Source organism: Rhinolophus hipposideros (genome assembly GCF_964194185.1).
Source record: "Rhinolophus hipposideros genome assembly, chromosome: 18".
In the NCBI taxonomy this organism is placed as follows: Eukaryota; Metazoa; Chordata; class Mammalia; order Chiroptera; family Rhinolophidae; genus Rhinolophus; species Rhinolophus hipposideros.
Window position 1 is genome coordinate 37,574,453 of NC_138064.1, and position 18,461 is coordinate 37,592,913.

General features: G+C 39.8%; 1 protein-coding gene across 1 annotated transcript in view; it reads left to right on the forward strand.

The window, feature by feature from the left end:
- ABCB1 (ATP binding cassette subfamily B member 1) overlaps positions 1–17,069 on the forward strand; it is an 80,663-nt gene extending 63,594 nt beyond the window's left edge. The window contains 7 exon segments of the mRNA XM_081080229.1: positions 1,508–1,608; positions 2,895–3,035; positions 5,405–5,561; positions 6,509–6,706; positions 12,781–12,987; positions 15,486–15,632; positions 16,461–17,069. Of these exon segments, the coding sequence (XP_080936355.1) occupies positions 1,508–1,608; positions 2,895–3,035; positions 5,405–5,561; positions 6,509–6,706; positions 12,781–12,987; positions 15,486–15,632; positions 16,461–16,664 (1,155 nt within the window). The 3' untranslated portion in view covers positions 16,665–17,069.
- The last annotated feature ends 1,392 nt before the right edge of the window (positions 17,070–18,461 follow it).

Consider the following 18,461-nt stretch of genomic DNA (forward strand, 5'->3'; position numbering starts at 1 on the left):
CGAAAAAATCCAAAACACTAATTTGAAAAGATGTATGCATCCCAGTGTTCATTGCAACACTATTTACAATGGCCAAGGTATGGAAGCAACCTAAGTGCCCATCAATAGATGAATGGACAAAGAAACAGTGGTACATATATACAGTGGAGTATTACTTGGCCATAAAGTATGAAATCTTGCCATCTGCGACAACATGGGTGGACCCTGAGAGTATTATGCTAAGTGAAATAAGTCAGACAGAAAGAAAAATACCATATGATTTCACTTATATGTGGAATCTAAAAAACAAAATAAATGAACTAACAAAACAAAAACAAACTCATAGATAATAGAACAAATTCAAGGTTGCTGGGGTTTGGGGAGCTGGATGAAAAAGGTGAAGGGATTAAGAAGTACAAATTGGCAGTTACACAACAGTCCCAAGGATGTAAAGTACAGTATAGGGAATATAATCTGTAATATGGTAATAACCATATATTTTGTCAGATGGGTACTAAACTTATTGGGGTGATTATTTTGTACATTATGTAAATGTCTTATCACCATGTTGTACACCTGAAACTAATGTAATATTGTATGTCAACTGTAATTGAAAAATAAATTAAAAAAACATAATTGAATGATAGAAACTTTCTGGAAAACAAATTGATAATACGTGCCATGTTTCTTAAAAATTAGTATTTTCCCTTTGACCTAGGAATTTCACTTTTAAGAACTTCTCCTAAGAAAATAATTCAATATGGACAAATGTTTATATACAAGGATGATTATCACAGCATTTTTTTTTAAATAAGAAAAGAATGGAAACTGTTCAGTAATAAAAGAATGCGTAACTGGTTGGGATATTAAGTGACCCATTAAATATCCTAATAATGTATATTTAATGACCTTGGAAAGTGCTCTTGATATTTGTTAAAGTAAAAAATAATGATATAAGGCAAAACATAGAAGTATATTCCAATTTTATTAAATAATATGGTTAGGAAAAAAAATAATATGGTTAGGAAAAAAATGGGTAGGCTAATATGTACACCAGTATGAATTTTTTTTATTCTTTACCTTTTTAATATTTTCCCAGTATTATCTAATTGTCATGAATGATAATTATGAAGAGAGAGATATAAACATCACATTTTAAAAAATATATAGAATTTCTATAAACTTAAAATACGGTCATCGTAGAAGAAAGAGCACTGCAATAGATATAAAATACTGAGTTCTCAGGTTAGTTTTGCCACTGTAAAGCTCTGTGGCTTTAGGTAAATGCTTTTGTCTGTTTCAGCCTTTGCTTCTTGTTCTGTAAAGAGGAGATCGAATTAGTCTTCCAAGTCTAAAACTTGATTTGATAACTGACTTAGTATCCTTTTCCATAGCAAAGAAACTCAGGTCATAATAAAGTAATGCAATTAATTTAATTATTAGACATTATTTATCTCTGTTATGGAATTCATGCTAATTGCTACCATTTGTCTTGTGCCTCTTAGTGACTGAGTGTTCTCTGTTACAGATCGCTACCGAAGCAATTGAAAACTTCCGAACTGTTGTTTCTTTGACTCAGGAGCACAAGTTTGAATATATGTATGCACAAAGTTTGCAGGTACCATACAGGTAATAACCACTGAAGAATGGGAGGGGAGTGTGGGAGTTTTCAATCATCAGACCTGTTTTCAGGAGGACGGACTTTGACTGGAAGACAGGGAACAAGTGGAGAAATTACTAGAAGGGAACCATTTTGGGGAAGTACTTCTAATTATCTGGGAGAGAATTATAAGACCTTGACCTAAGGCAGGGACATCTCTGAGGTTGAATCTGTACAATCGGGTGATGTATGGGAAGGGGAGGGAGACAGGATATTGAGAATGACTCTCTGATGCCACGTTTGGATGATGACCCTATTATTTGCTCTTGTTGGAAATGAGTTCTCTGCAGAACATGAAATTTGAGGTATCTGTGGGACCTAATGAGGTGGTGCTTCTTGAAGTATGCCTTTCTTCTTCTCTTTACCTTTCTCCAGGAGAGGCCTTCTGGTTCTTCCTTTAATGAAATCACCTAGTGAGAGTTCTAAAAAGCGATCCATAAATAAGCAAGCCCAACCTCTGAGTCTCAGTTTCTTCTGTGGTAAAAAGAGAGAGCTGGACCTTACTGATGAGTTTTCAAACTTTGTTGTTGTTGTTGTTGTTGTTGTTGCTATAAGAGAGCCTTTTTCTCTGAAAATAGTTTCATTTGAAATCCCAATGTATGAAGTAGATAAAAGCAGAGTAGAAGCAGAAGGAGGAGGCCCATGGGGCTGCCCACTCACCAGCCTGTTCTTACCTTCACATTACCGAATTCCATGTGGCCTAGAAAATCCACGAATGTTAACTCCTTTGTGAAACCTTCTCTACCTCCTCCCAGAGAATTCAGTGCTCCCTCTTTCCTCCCTATAACATGGTACGTATAAGGTACCGCCATTGCATAAATTATAATCCAACTTTACTCCTGAGTCTCTAAGGGCAAGAACGGGCCTGATTCCTCTATGTTGTCCAGCATGGCCCCTGCAGCTTGTAGGTGATGGATAAATGTATGTCAAAGGAGTGTTTACTACGGAGTACATCTGTGTTATATGTCCAAGAGTCGGGGGAAAGGGGAAACTTCCATTTATTAATCCCTAATAGGCTTTCATGTTTTCTTGGCCTATTTTAACTTTACCTCAACACTTTGAAATGTGGTTAATCCTCCATTAAAAATGAAGACACTGCAGCTCAGATGGGGCAGTTTCCTAAATTCTCACAAGTGGTAAAGTGAGGACCAAAGTTTGTTTTTTTGGAAATTAAGCCCACTTTTGTCAGAGATGATTCCAAGCCCCATCCTTAACCTATCAAAGTCAAGTAAGTTTCATAATGTCTTCTTTTCAGAAACTCTTTGAGGAAAGCACACATCTTTGGAATCACATTTTCCATCACCCAGGCAATGATGTATTTTTCCTATGCTGGTTGTTTCCGGTTTGGTGCCTACTTGGTGGCAAACAAGTTCATGGATTTTGAGGCTGTTCTGTTGTAAGTATCAGATTAATGTTTACACTTAAATTCTAGAAATAAAACAGGTGAGCATGCTTCATGCCTGGGTGGAAAACTTCTGTGAGGCTCAGGAACAGATTTTAGTGATTCAAAAGGTGGCATTTTGCCTCTGAATCTCTGTGTGTTGTCATTGAAGTACCCTGTTTCATTTAGGGAATCGGTGACTTCTCTCCTCAGTGCTGACTGAGACATTTGACCTTTCCAGATCTGTGGCTAGGTGGAGTGGTGATTCAGTAAGGGGTTTCCAGAAGGCCTTGACATTTGGAAAGAAACCTAACCCTGAACCAAGTATCTGACTCCCTTTAGAAGACTCTGAATGGGGCAGCTAAAGAATGGGTGTGGAGTTGTGCAAGCCCCTGCAGATTCCAGGATAAATTTGCTTTCTTTGATAAAAGGAGAACAGTTAAAATGTAAGAACTAGAGAATTTCAAAAATGACAAGGAATGCTAGATTGGTATTTCTGCTACATCGCTGTGATTGGGAAAGACAGACCTGAATTTTATTATACTTCTGAAGTACTCAGGTATGCTGTTTGGTATTGAAAAGTGTGTGTAATCTTTCTGAGCATCTAGATTTGGTGATGGGTGAGATTCTGCCCTTTGACTACATACCATAATTAGTAGTAATACAGTTTTACATTTAAAACAGAATCATCTCAGCTGGCAACATAATATGTTAGTATAATATTTTTATCCTATTCGGACTTGGACATGTGCATGCATTATAGTTTGCTCTGTTGTTGACCACAACAGAAGATTTAAAATTTCCACTTAATATCTCTGTGTGACAAATGATACACCGGAGCTATTTATGGCCATGACTAGAAGATCAAAACCAGGCATCACTGGCATTGAGGCTTTGATTAGATAATTATTTGATATATTGCTTTCCTCCAAGGTAAGGCATTATTGAATTGATGAAAGTTGCTGACACTTGGGAGTTTAGATTCAGAAAATCAATATTCCAAGTAAAGGAGAAGGGAGACCTGTCGGCTCAGAGAGCAGACCATTTTGAAAAGACCCCAGGTCTAAATGGTAACAAGCCCAAGATTAACTATCTGTGTTATTTGCTTAGAGCTATTTAAAAAAGGAGAGAGAGAGAGAGACACTGCTTGCTGCATTAACACAGGCATAGAGTCCAAAAGAAAGGAATAGCCTCATGGTATTATTCTGGGAGGATTCCCAAGTTCTTTGTCAGTTTCAGGCACACTGTTTAAAGAGTCATGTTGATAAATATATCCAGAGGAGGACGACTGGAATGTGGAGAGTGAAAGGAGTTATCAAAGAAGTACATTTTCTACATTGTACTTGCAATGTGGCAGAAATCCCAATCTAGCTTTCCTTTGTCATTTCTGAAGTTCTCCAGTTCTTACCTCCTAACTGCTTTTCTTTCTCACAATATTCCAATACTTGAAAGCCTGTCTGATGCAAGCATATAGATTTTTCTTCAATTTGAAGAACCTTTTAACAGTAGACGTAATCAAACTTGCAACTCCCCAAAACATAGGATGGAAGCCAACTTAGGGGAAGTGCCTAGACATAAACATTCAGAGCTGGACTCGATATCCTGTAAAGTCCTTCCCAACTTGAAGCTGCTGTGGGTTCCCATATCATAGATTACGAAGGTTGATGCATCTTGAGAGCAGCATGATATATGGCTCTGTAAGTATCTCTGACTTTACTGTATAGCTCATAGGCTTTCTAAGACTCTGATGTAATTCCAGGATCACTGCCTGTATCCATTATTGATTGCCAAAATATTGCTGCATAACAACCAACCATTACAATGGCATACAATAATAAGCATGTTTTTGTCCACAAGTCTGTGGGTCAGCTGGCCAGTTCTGCTGATCTAGATTGGGCGTAACAGAACCCACACAGCTCCCCCTGCTTCTGTGCCTTGTCCTCCAGCAGACTAGCTGGGCTTGTGGTAGTGACAGTTTTGAAAGAGGGAGGGAGGGACAGAGGGAGAGAGAGAGAGAAAGAGTATGCAAGGCTCCCTGAGTCATGGAACTGGCAATAGTCACTTCCACCACATCCTGCTGACTAAAGCAAGTCACAAGGCCAACCCAGACTGAAACGATAGTAAAACAAAAAAACAAATCCACTGCTTAAATGGAAAGTCAAGTTGCAAGAAGGTGAACACACAGAGATGAAAAATGGGGCCGTTTTAGTCAATCTGTTACACTAACATGTGTAAAGAAAAGTGTTTGTTTTGTTTTGTTTTGTTTTTAACTTCTGTTTTATAATTGTTTGGTGCAATGCTTTCTGGTTGTAGAAGTGTCAACTTTCAAGCATTGCAGTTGTAATTCTTAGCACAGGGTATTTTCAGCTGTTGTTTTTTCACAGGGTGTTTTCAGCTGTTGTCTTTGGTGCCATGGCAGTGGGGCAGGTCAGTTCCTTTGCTCCTGACTATGCCAAAGCCAAAGTGTCAGCATCCCACATCATCATGATCATTGAAAAAGTCCCTGTGATTGACAGCTACAGCACAGAAGGCCTGAAGCTGGTGAGTTTGATGTTTTCATTGTATGATCTGCTCCTAACTGGTGAAAGTATTCTAAGAGGAAATTTAATAAAATCTGTGCTTTTTTAAATTTGCTGATGGTAAAACAAAACTTTCTAGATCATGGTTTCATTTTAATAAACGTTCATATGTATTAACATCCAGTACTTTTGTATGACAAAGTTACAGGAAGATAGGAATACTGCCCATTTTATAAGCAAATCCTGTTAACCAGGTTTTAGTACATGTAGATTATTCCTAGGGAACAGATTGAGTTACCACGCATATGTTGTATTAACAATACATGCTATAAAAACACTGACTCTTTGAGATCTTTATTAAATTCTAGCAGTTACAAATGAAACCCAGTTGGAATATGAATTCACTACCTTCTGACACCTGGTGGTAGAGGGGTTGGCTATACAATATTGTCATGCAGGGGACCCTGCTCGCTGCGCCATTTGTCGTGCAGGGTGTCAGCCGGGGTCTCTGCTCCCGCTCCCCACATAAGAACGCAGGATATGGTGAGGCCAAAAAGGAACACCCACAGAATCATAGGTAGGGGAGTCATACTATTATATTCTCACTGGCAGCTGGGTTGGAGGAACAGGAAGCAGGAGCCACACTTTGCAACCTCCTGTCCACTTCTCTGCAACGTGAAACCCGCACTCCGCCGTGCTAACTGCAATCCATGCTTGCCAGCCCAGCCGCCATTTTCTTGCTAGCCCCCATTTTTCCTGCTAGCATAGCCATGGCAGTTATATTAGTGGCCAATGGCTCAACGGTTACAGCTGATGGCCATCCAGTCACAATTGATGGACATTTACTACCTGAGCCAGCACCTTCCACGTGAGGCCAAGAGCCTAGAAACTGCTTTTTGGGGCTTTATCCCCACGAATATGTTTCCCGGATTACAGCAATCAGATTTATTGATATTGTTTTCATTTTAGAATACATTGGAAGGAAATGTGACATTTAATGAAGTGATGTTCAACTACCCCACTCGACCAGACATCCCAGTGCTTCAGGGGCTGAGCCTGGAGGTGAAGAAGGGCCAGACGCTGGCCCTGGTGGGCTCCAGCGGCTGCGGGAAGAGCACGGTGGTCCAGCTCCTTGAGCGGTTTTATGATCCTTTGGCCGGAACAGTGGTGAGCACACTTTTATATTCAGCTCATTTCAAGTTTTTTATCATCTAAAAACCTGATATATTCCGTTCTCCACTGTAAGCTTTGGTTTTGAAACCACTAAACAACAGTTGCCCTTAAAGTCTGATATCTTAGATGTGGTCTCCAGGCTGTGTCATCGGCCCCAGCCTCTCTCTCAACACTGCCCCTCTACTCGTTTGTGAGCAGCCTTTTTTCGACCCATTTCCCTTCCCTTAATTAGGTTTCAGCTTCCATGAGATCATACAACAAATATATAAGTAGCCAGAAAGATAGAGGAGAGAAAGGTTGGGAACCAAGGATAGGAAGTGTTTCAGAAGAAGAAGAAGGTAGTCAACAGTGACCGAGGTTATGAAGAGGTAAGGAAGATGAAAACTGAAAAGACATGATAGGATTAGGCCATTCATGAGCTGCTTCTGACATTTTCAGTGAAGTGTTCTCAGTAAAGAGGTGGTGGTAGAAACACGTTTTAGCATGGCTGAGGTATGGTCAGGAGGGAAAACGGAGACCGAATGTAGACTATTAAGAAGATCAAAGGTGAAGGAAAGGAAAATAAAAACAGCAGCTTGAGTAGTAGGGAGGCAGAGTCCAGGGAAAATAGTGAGAGGGTATCTTGAGCATTTTTATGGCTGAGGGTGAGATAAAACCATTGATAGAGAAGGCATTGAATCACTTTCTAGGAGGAAAGAAAAGGGTGATCAACAAATTTAGGAAGTGGATAAAGAGCACAGAGGGACTCCCTTTTGTTCCCTAACTAAAAGAATACGTAAAGGGTCACATTTATTCATTCAACATTCAACAAACCTTTACTGAGCGCCCAGTAGGGATTGTCTTGGGTACCATGGATGAGATAAGGGTCTTGAAGCGGGTAGTGAGATTTTAAATGGCTATAATGGAGACTAGAAAAAGAACCAAATTAGGAAGGAATAGAATTTACAGCAAGAAATTTTCATTATGTAGGCATTTAGTTATTTGTTGTACCCAGAGGTAATATTAAAAATATTTAACAACTGGAATAGCATGGGCACGAACTGGTCGGAATGGACACCTACCTGTTCCATGTAGTCAGAGTGATGCCCACCAGCTCCATGTGGGCCCTACTCGCATTAATGACTGACACGAAAATTGAATTTTCAACCTGTAATCCCGGGCTTTTTTTTATTTTCCCCACAGCATTCGTGGTCACTTATTAATACATTTTATTTTATTCAAAGACTGTTATGGTTTTACTCTATACTTTCACAACTACATAAGCCTTGTTCCTTATTTTTACTACCTTGTTTTATATTTTCTGTGAATTCTGATTTTATGCTTCAGTTTCACAATTAAAGTTTAAACAGAGGGACTCTAAATGAAGATCTCGCTGACAAAAGAGGCAATCAGAGGAGGAAATGTTAGCTCTCAGACACTAATTATGACCCTTAACAGACATTTATTAAGCAGTGTGTTAAATGTTGAGCTCTAATTAGTTATGGGATATCATGTCTGCCCTCAAAGACTTTAACTGAAGAAATAATACATATACTTCCATGAGTTAGATTAAAGAAGATAGGCATGAACTGGTTCTTTTTTTTTTTTCAGTTACAGTTAATAAGTCCAGCTGGTTGCATAAGGCTATAAGGGTGATCATCAAGATGTCATTTGATGCAAAAGATAATGTGAGCTGTGGTTGATAAGTGATTTGTTCCCAGTGTCTATATAGGCCAGTTTGGCTGAAATAATGGATTAATTAGAGTTGTGATTCTCAAATTTTTTTGATTATAACCCATTCAAGGACAAAAATTCCCATGGCCTCACAACTGCACTCATATTTACTTTAGTGGAAAAAGCACTCAACAACTGCACTCATATTTACTTTAGTGGAAAAAGCACTCAATAACAGTGTTGAGTTGAAAACACTAGTAATGGTAATCTGTACAATAATTAAACAAGAAGAAAGTAAAGAAAATTGATAATTATTCTACACATACAGGAACAAACGAAGAGCATAATTAAAGACATGGACCATATCAGTTATGATTCAGTGTAGGAAACAGAAACTGCTCTAGGTATTTCAAATAGATAAATATTTAATAAAGGGAATGAGGTACTTACAAAATCATTGGAAGGGCTGGAAGACTGGAAGCAGAAAGTGAAAGACAGTAAGTGCTCCAGGATAGTCAAATTACAGCACTGCAGCTGGGATCCTGGGGCCAGGAAGTCACAGAAAATTATACCAACGTCACAGCTGCTCCAAACTTGAATACATAAGACCAGAGTGTGGCTTTTGCAAAAACTCCCATCTGCCACAATACGTGTGTTAGCTTGCCTCTGCTGCTGGAGAATTGCCCTCTGCTTTCCAGATGTTACACAGGGCATCTCTCTGGTAGTATCTCAATTATTTCCAGAACCAGAAGAGGGTCTGGGAAATAATTTTTAACCTTCCAATCCCTTGATTTATAGAAGGGCAGACACAGAACAGTATGTAAATGAATGCTGAGCACATACAAGAACCATCTAAAGACAACAGATTATGCACTGAAAACAGTGTATCCTCATCTGTTGTAGGAATACTGTTATCTGCTCCTGTGCATTTGCACTAGAACTTTGAAATACTGCCAAGTGCTGCATAAAAACCAGACTGAATGGAAGTGTCCCCAATAAACACTAGTAAATGTGCCAAGTTTTGTTTATGAATAGTTCAGTTATAGGTTACTAGTAATTGGTTCTTATTACCAAATAACAATGAGTCTGTGGATTTGAGCATCAATTGATCCTAAGAATGGAAAACAGGACTTGACCCTGAGGTCAGGAAATCCTCATGACTGTCAGTAGGCCTGGAATCATACTTTAACAAACATTGACCTGAGCAGTGGTTCTCAAGCTGGTGTATATCAGAATGGCCCAGAGAGCCAGTAAAGAACACAGCACCCTGGCTCATTCAGGTTCCTGGCCTTTTCATTTTTATAACTTTCCCAGGTGATTCTGATGCCAACCATAGTTTGAGAACCACTGAACGTCATGATCAATTTGAAAGGTTTAGGTTAAACTGTGGAGTCTTGAAAAATGAAACAGTGGAATTCTTCAAGGGGGGGGTTCCAAGTTTGGTGGAGCCTGACTTTTATGGACTCTACTTAAAAGAATACAAAGTTATGAATAAAGAATTAGGTACAAAAGTGAATATTTGCTTGGAATTAAAAAAAAATCACAACAAAATATTGAAAATTTAAAGATCCTGGTCCCTTTCTTCTTTAGGTAAGTTGTCATAAATACTTACTTGGAAGAACTTCCTGAGTATAGCCTGTCCTCCCTCCCACCCAGAACACTGTTGAACTCCCAGCATTTACCCTTGAAGCTTAATTTCATTAGCTTTACTGTTAGATTGCCTTTGGTTTGAGTCCTTCCCAGACCTTTTCTTTCTCCCCTCTCTGGTCCATCCCCCACACCACCACCAGAGTCCTCTATTCCTCTTAGGATACACTTAGAAGCCCATAGTCATTGTCTGGATTAATTAACTCAGTGAGAGCTTGGGTTAAGATGGGGGCCATTCCTCTTTTGAGGCAGGATAGAAAATACCTTTCAATTATGAGACACTGATAACCCAACATGTAATGTGTAGTCCAACCCTAGCTGCCCCAATTACTAATGGTGGGACCTTACACAAGTTACTTAACTGTGCTCATTTCCTTGTCTATAAATGCGGATTAAAATAACACCTTTCTTACAAGGGTGGTTGTGAAGATTAAACAAAAGAATGCATGAGACATGCTTATATCACAAGATCTATGGTATAGTCAGTCTGAGATCAATTTATCTATAATTATTTCAGAGTAAATGCATATAGCGGGATAATACATATTTAACATTTAATTTTTTGTGCTAATAAAACCAAGCAGTAGATTTAACAAGCTAGAATAGAGATAGCTAGTCATTTTAATTGGGCCTTAAATTATTCTTACGTGTTTACTTTCCTAATTAAGTTTTTATTTAGGCCAGTATTTTTTGAGCAATGCTCACTAATATCCCAGCATTTCTTGGTCTTCCCTCAGACCACCACCCAGGCCTCAGCCAAAGAACTTTTGCATTGATCTGTTTTACATATGGGCTTCCAAACATATTTTCCCTAAAAAAGGGGTTGTTCAGCTAACACAGGTTTTAAATAGTTTGCAACTCCAGTGTATCGTATAGGAATGAGGAGGCCCCAATAATATTATTGTATTCAGTGTGATGGAGAAGCTCATTAAAATTTGCTGGGATCATTCAAATTTAGCTGATTATATTAGTTAGGCAGTTTCGGTTTTCCCCTTAGGCACATAAGCCTGGAAAACAAAATTTTAAAAAGAAAACAAGTACAACTACTCCTTTCCTTAACTTTCCATCTCTCAAGTACAGTTTTCCATTTAACAAGGTCTGCTATTTCGCCACATCTTTGTATGATTTTTCCTGCCTCTCTCTACCCTTTCCACCTTCACTTCACACTGTAAGGAAGCCTGGAGCAAAGATGCTCGGAATAGTCTCCATGGCAACTGGGCTTGGTACCAATAAGGTCATGGCTGTGTTTTCCATTCCTCCACCTGCAAGGTTCACAAACAGAAGTTGTCTTCCCACTGCAAAGATTGTGCCCTACCCCTGTCTCCCACAGGCACCCAGCCAGGCACACAGGATACAGAGAGTATATTATGGTTCAGTATGTACTCATCACCAATATTAGAAACACTTGACACTGAGTCACTCATGTCTTCAGAGGGGAGGAACAGCTTCCTCACTTGAATGTCAGGCTTCTCTGCAAAGTAGATCTTTAGGGCAGATATATCCACATCTGAGAGTAAGGATTTTTATCAGCAAGGCTGTAAGGGGCACCTCTCTGGGCTTCTGCTGCATAATTCAGGGAGCCAAGTCACTAGAGAAAGGCCAGCCTCTCCTTCCTACTCCTTCGGCTCCACATTGTGGATGTCCATCCATCTTTTCATGCATAAGCCATCTATCCATCCAGTGTATTTCCAAGTACAGCACACACACAGACACTAATTGCTGACAGTCCTTGAGTGCATACTGTGTGCCCAGCACTGTGCTAACTGGAATCCGTACATGATCTCATTTAATCCTCAATTCTGTGAGTTTAGGAATCATCACCATTCCTGTTTTACCCACAAGGAAACTCTCAGAGAAATTACATCGCTTTCCCAGCATCAACAAATACTTAAAGTATAGCAGCCCCCTCCCTCCCTCACTTCTATTCCATTTAACTGCTGCACCCCGGTCCTCAAAAACCTGATCCTAACCAACTCAGGGCACATCAGAAACCTGACCTGTAAGCCTATTACGTGGTTATAGTACTTATGTATTTCCAATCTAATCTCAGCTACTTTTCCTATGAAAAATTGATACATAAGAATAAGGATGCCAAGATACATCTCAGAAATTGCCCATAGTGTTGTATTAGTTTTCCATGGCTGTTGTAGCAAGTTACAGCAACTTTCGTGGTATAAAACAACACAAATGTATTATCTTACAAATCTGAAAGTCAGATGTCCAACATGGGTCTCACTGGGCTAAAATCAAGGTGTCAGCAGGGCTGGGTTCCTTCTGGAGGCTCTAAGGGATTTTTCTCCATCTTTAAAGCCAGCGGTGACTAATTGAGTCTTTCTCCTATTGCACCAGTCTGATACTCTCCTGCTTCCCTCTTCCATAGTTTAGGACCTTTATGGTTACATTGTGCCTACCTGTATAATCCAGGGTTATCTCTTTATTTTGAGATAAGCTGATGAGCAACCTTATACCTTAATTCTCCTTTGCCATGTGACATAACATTCACAGATATCATGGATTAGAACCTGGCTATCTTGGGAGGATATGGGAGCCTTATTCTGCCTACCACATGCATACATCAGAAACCAGGGTGCAAACAGAAGAAACATGACAGTTCCTTGAAGCATACAATTATGACCTTATTTAATTAAAAAAACAACCAAAATGTAGCCTCACAGTAATTTGGCAATTTTAAGGTGTGAAATAATATTAATTTTGCTAAATTCAAAATGTACTAGTCCTGAAGTTGATCTGTGAACTCTTGTTTTCAGCTCATTGACAACAAAGAAATAAAGCACCTGAATGTCCAGTGGCTCCGAGCCCAACTGGGCATCGTGTCCCAGGAGCCCATCCTGTTTGACTGCAGCATCGCCGAGAACATTGCCTACGGAGACAACAGCCGGGTCGTGTCACAGGAAGAGATTGTGCGGGCCGCCCAGGAGGCCAACATACACCACTTCATTGAGACATTGCCTGACGTAAGTCTTTCTCCACATTAGGAGCCCAGGAGCCCGTGGCAGCTTCCGTGGCCTATACAGCTTAATTTTTAAAGGGCTGGTTTCCCAAAGGTGAAGAGAAATGAGCAACTACAACACACACATACACACACACACACACACACACACACACACGTATACAAGCAGCTGGCCACACTCCCTATCCCCATTCAATGTTATGTTTAGTTGGTCGCCCAACTGACTGTCCCTGTGAACAAGCCTGACTTAAGGTACATATGCCTAGGAGGCCTTTCCCTTCAAGTCTTAGTGCAGGGCCTATAGAAGCAGGCATGACCCTCCCTCCCTCCCCATCTCTCTCCCAGCCTTCCTTCTGCCTCCCTGAAACTCTTCCCCATGCCTCAGACCTCCCTCTGTGGAGTCAGGACAGGGAACTGGACCTATGCCAGAAAGAAGGCTCTCTGAATAGACTGAGCCATTGGAGTGACCGTGGTGTCATGTCAATCTCTCACTATTGACTTTTCATAGGCTCCAGGCTCTGCTTATAGGGTTGATTATTGAAATCTCTGGCCATTGTCCCATGGATGTCCAATGAATTCCTTGTAGGAAGTTAGAGAAACAGAACCTCTCAGCTGCTCTTAAGCCCCGTAGGTCCTATGTTTTGAAGTGGATCTTGACCTGACTCATTTAACCCTTCTCCCCCAATTATCACCAGTTATATGCTTTATTGTAAGGAAGTGCCCCCTAAAACATAACACTCAGTAGCCACAAACCAGCAGGGAAGGCAATCTCATGGGGAAGGATGGCAATACCAGATGACCCTAACTCCTTCCCGAGATTTCCTTTTCCTGAGGCTCCTCTTTGGATAGCTGCTGCCACCACAGGAGGCATTGTCCCCCTCCCTCCTTTAACTTCTAGCCCAACTATGGACAACTGGCCCTTCCCAAGGCTAGAACATTGGAAAATATAGCTTCAATCCTTTTACCAATGACAAGGTCAGTGTTCTCAAAGTACGGGCACGGACCAGCTCATCAGCATCACCTGGGAACTTGTAGGAAATGCGGGTTTTCAGGCCCGACCCCAGACCTACTGAATCAGAACCTTTGCAGGTAGAGGCCAGGCATGTGTTTTAATAGTCCAGGTGTAATACTGACGCAGGTTAACATTTGAGAACCCCCGGGCTGGGGGTTGACAAAGACACAAACAGAGAGTAACTATTACCTAGCTTGTTAGATATATACCTTGTTTCTCTGGTATTTGTGTCTCTTTCTGGTCTTCTGGGCTCAGTCTGTCACACAGAGCACACCTGTAGACCTTGTGATTCTTTTCCTCAGTTTCTAGACAAGGAAAGAGAAGACAAATCCCCTAAGTCCTGTTTTCTGTCTGAGGAGCCACCTCTTCCCCTGAGTGATTTGTACTAGGATTGTCCTTACCCAGCAGGAGGCTGGTCTAGTTACCTCCTGCTGGGCTGGCTTCCTTCAGGGTTCCAGCCCTGTTTTTACCTGCCTCAACAGGCTTGATTCTTCGTCAGTGCAACCTGGCCACCCCGACACTTACATGGGGACAGCATGCTCCTGCCTCACAGGCAGGGGTAGCCCTGGGGTAGAACCAATCCCAGGCATTTGCCAGAACCTCACTGGAGTCTTCCTATTCCATCTACAGGTGGAGACCTTGGTCTGAGTGTCATAGAACTAGGATTGCCATATATAGCAAATAAAAATAGGCAGTGCTATACAGAACATGAATTTTACAGTGAAACTCTGGGGGTCAGAATCAGAGCCTACAATTTGACTAAAATTTTAGACTGACAAAGGCCTGAAATAAGATAGTGTTGTTTTCTAGGTTATATGTGTTGTCACATTCCATTTGGGGGTCTCCCATCCATTACCCTCTCAACTCCTTTCCCTGTCGTATTGATTAGTTAGTGACAATTATCAACAACAGGTGAAAATTTGGGGGAGAACTCTAAAAACAAAAACAAAAAAAGGAGAGTTCAGCTTGTAAAGTTAGATATCAAAGTAGAATTCCTTAGCGTTCATTAAAACGGTTGAGTACGGGAGGTATTTTTATGAAAACACACCAAAGGCTAGCATCCCAAGAATTTCTTCCCTTCCACACTTTAAATAATGCAGAGAGTGTCACCTACTGGTTATAAACAAAATGAGCTTCAAGTACTTTAATATGCATAGCCTGTTCAAATCAGATTTCCTTTCTCCTACCAATCTTTTCGCAAATATGAAACCAGATGACTGGCAGAGACTAACATGGCAACAGTGTTCCTCATGAATGTGCTGACTTGTTTACACTAAAACGTTTAGACATAGAAGTCTGTTTTCAAGAAGAGATCAAATCTGCCATTTAGAGCTATCTTTGTTGTTTGTTTAATCCTCTATGAACCCATTCTTAGGTTCTGAACCTAAACTTTTCCTGAATGTATGGAAGTGGTTATCCTATTTTCTGTAAGCAAACTCTTTTTTCACACTTTAGTTGTACTTTTCATAGTAACTAAACCCTATTTACAGAAATACAAGACCAGAGTGGGAGACAAAGGAACTCAGCTCTCTGGTGGCCAGAAACAGCGCATTGCAATTGCACGTGCCCTTGTTAGACAGCCTCATATTCTGCTTTTGGATGAAGCTACATCGGCTCTGGATACAGAAAGTGAAAAGGTAAGAATTTAAATTGGACTCATTCACACTTGAATCAGTTGTACTTGAAAGGTTTAAATGTATGCGTCTGTCTTTCACAGTAGAGAACAAAATTCAGCCAGATATGTTGATTGTTACTTATGTCACCTTTCAGTGGAATTTAAACACAGTCTGTAGCTGTTATTAAAGAGAACTAAGATAAAATGAGGCAAATACGTCTTATAGCACTTACACTCCAAAAAACAGCCCTGGATCACTTTGTATTGACCTCATACGCTGCATTCAGGAGACGTATGTCCGTTTCTACTGGCAACATCTCAGCAACTATATAAAAATGTAGGAGGGTGATACAATATTAAGAGGTGGCTATACCTTAAGATAAATATTAGTAATCATTTTCAGTTTGAGAAGAAATTGAATATTCAGGTTTCTGAAAGACAAACTGATTCTGAGAAGTTCTCTATCTGAAAAATGCCAAATTCAAGGAGACCGTGTTTGACCCATGATCAGTCTTCCTGAATTTGCTGTAGAGCTGGACCAGAAGGCCGCTTGGTAGGGTGTTGTGTAGCTAGGCACACCAGTAAGCATTTCTAAACAATTCGATGGTCTGTATTTATGGTCCTAATTTTGAGATTAGACAATTGCTGCCTCTAAACTAATCCAAACTAGGATTCAGTTATCTTCTGATGCGACAAAGCCCTTGCTTTGTAAAATCTAGGTTCTATTTCACTGACACCATTGTTAAAGAAGGACCTATGACTGGATAAATTAACTCTGAGGCTTCTTGTGGAAAAGGAATTACAGGGAGAGGACATTTTATCTGCATTAATTCATACGATTATTGGCTAGGTTGTCCAAGAAGCCCTGGACAAGGCCCGAGAAGGCCGCACCTGCATTGTGATCGCGCACCGCCTGTCCACCATCCAGAACGCAGACTTAATAGTGGTGTTTCAGAACGGCCGAGTCCAGGAGTGCGGCACCCACCAACAGCTGCTGGCACAGAAAGGCGTCTACTTTTCCATGGTCAGCGTCCAGGCTGGAGCCAAGCGCTAGGGAACTGTGACCATGTGAGCTGTTAAATGTTTCTAATATTTGTGTTACAAGGTGGCATTTAACCAAAGTTAAAAAAAAAAGAGTGCTTATTAGAAAAACTATGTAGAGTTACCTGTTTAATATTTCCTGACACACAGTCATTCCACCAAGTTCAGAGTCTTGAGAGACTTTAAAGGAACCGGAAGAAACATCATCACATGGAATAAAGTAATGGTTTCAGTTGCATTAGAAAATGGGATAGAATAATTCAAAGTAGACTTTGTTCATAAAGTGTATAACTTTTGTTTGTATTTTCTTGTTTGGACTGTAACTGACTGCCTTGCTAAAAGATTATGGAAGTAGCAAAAAGTACTGAATGTTTTGCATAAAGTGCCTATAATAAAACTAAACTTTTATATGACTGGAGTTATCTTGTCCAAAATACTTTTTTTTGTATATATTTTTTTATTAGTTTCAGGTGTACAAGACAAAGTAATACTTAGACGTTTATCATTTATATCCTTCACACAGCAATAACCCCCCTCTCCGAATCTGCTATCCCACTGACATCGCACAGAGCCATTACATTTCCAGTCTCTATTCCTAATGCTGTACTCCGCTTCTTGTAAGTATATACATATACATATATATACACATATACATACATATATATACACATACATATACATATATAAACTTGTAGTTGACATTCATTATTATTCAGCTTCAGCTTCAGGTGTACAGTGCAGTGATCAGGCATCTACATCATCCCTGAGGTGGTCTCCCTAATGAGACACGTGTCCATCGGATACCCTACAAAATCTTTACAACATTATTGATTACATTCCCCAAATTAATTTTCAAAATGCTGTGGCCATCTTGTGGTTACCAACTGTTTTCTATTCCCCTCACCTTCCCCCTTATCCCCACCCCTCCTCCCATCTAGCAACCCTCAGTTTTTCCTCTGTCTCCCAAACTGTTTCTGATTAGTTCATTCATAAAACACTATTAAATACATCACCTCCTGTTAGAATATTGAAGATCATATCTGTATTTGTTTAAAAAGACTCCTTTAAAAACTGCCATTAATTTTTGTGGGAATGGTTAAATAGTGTAAATAATTCCTATTCTACATGTCTTTTCATATTGTGTTCGAAAGAACCGTCTACCTTCATTCTTCTTGGATTTGACTTTGCTAATTCTTACATTTCCACATTATGATAGCTCTCACACTGATCACACAGATGAATACAAGATTTGGGGGGTTAGAGTGGGATAGAGGGTACACAATTGTGAAGTGTGTACTCTGATGTACATGACATTTTTTGCATTGCTCTTATAGGATTTTAATATTTTTGTACTTTAAAAAACACAGTTATTTTTCTGTTTTGATAATCACTTTTCCTAGTAATTGGTCTTTCCCAAAGCTGGTTTTTTTGGTGACAGATGTTTAAAATGTGTTGTAAGTTTAAATACATCATTATGCAAACATGATGAAAAAAGTAAGTATCACAAGGAATAATACTCTGATTACACACACACACACAAAAGCCAAAAAGCACGAGAAACAAGATTGAAGGGCAGAAGCTGAGAGCAATATTTTCCATATTTATTATAAACAGTTGATATCCTTAATATATGAAGAATTTGAAAGGAAAAAAATGCCATCACTTCCAAAGAAAAATTGACAACATGGTCAGGTAATTCCCAAAGAATAAAGCACACAATTTCAAAGAAATGCAGATTGAAACAACATACCCTTGAGAAGTAACATCATCCTCTGGTGGAATAAGATGCCCTCATTTTGCCCTCAAAAAT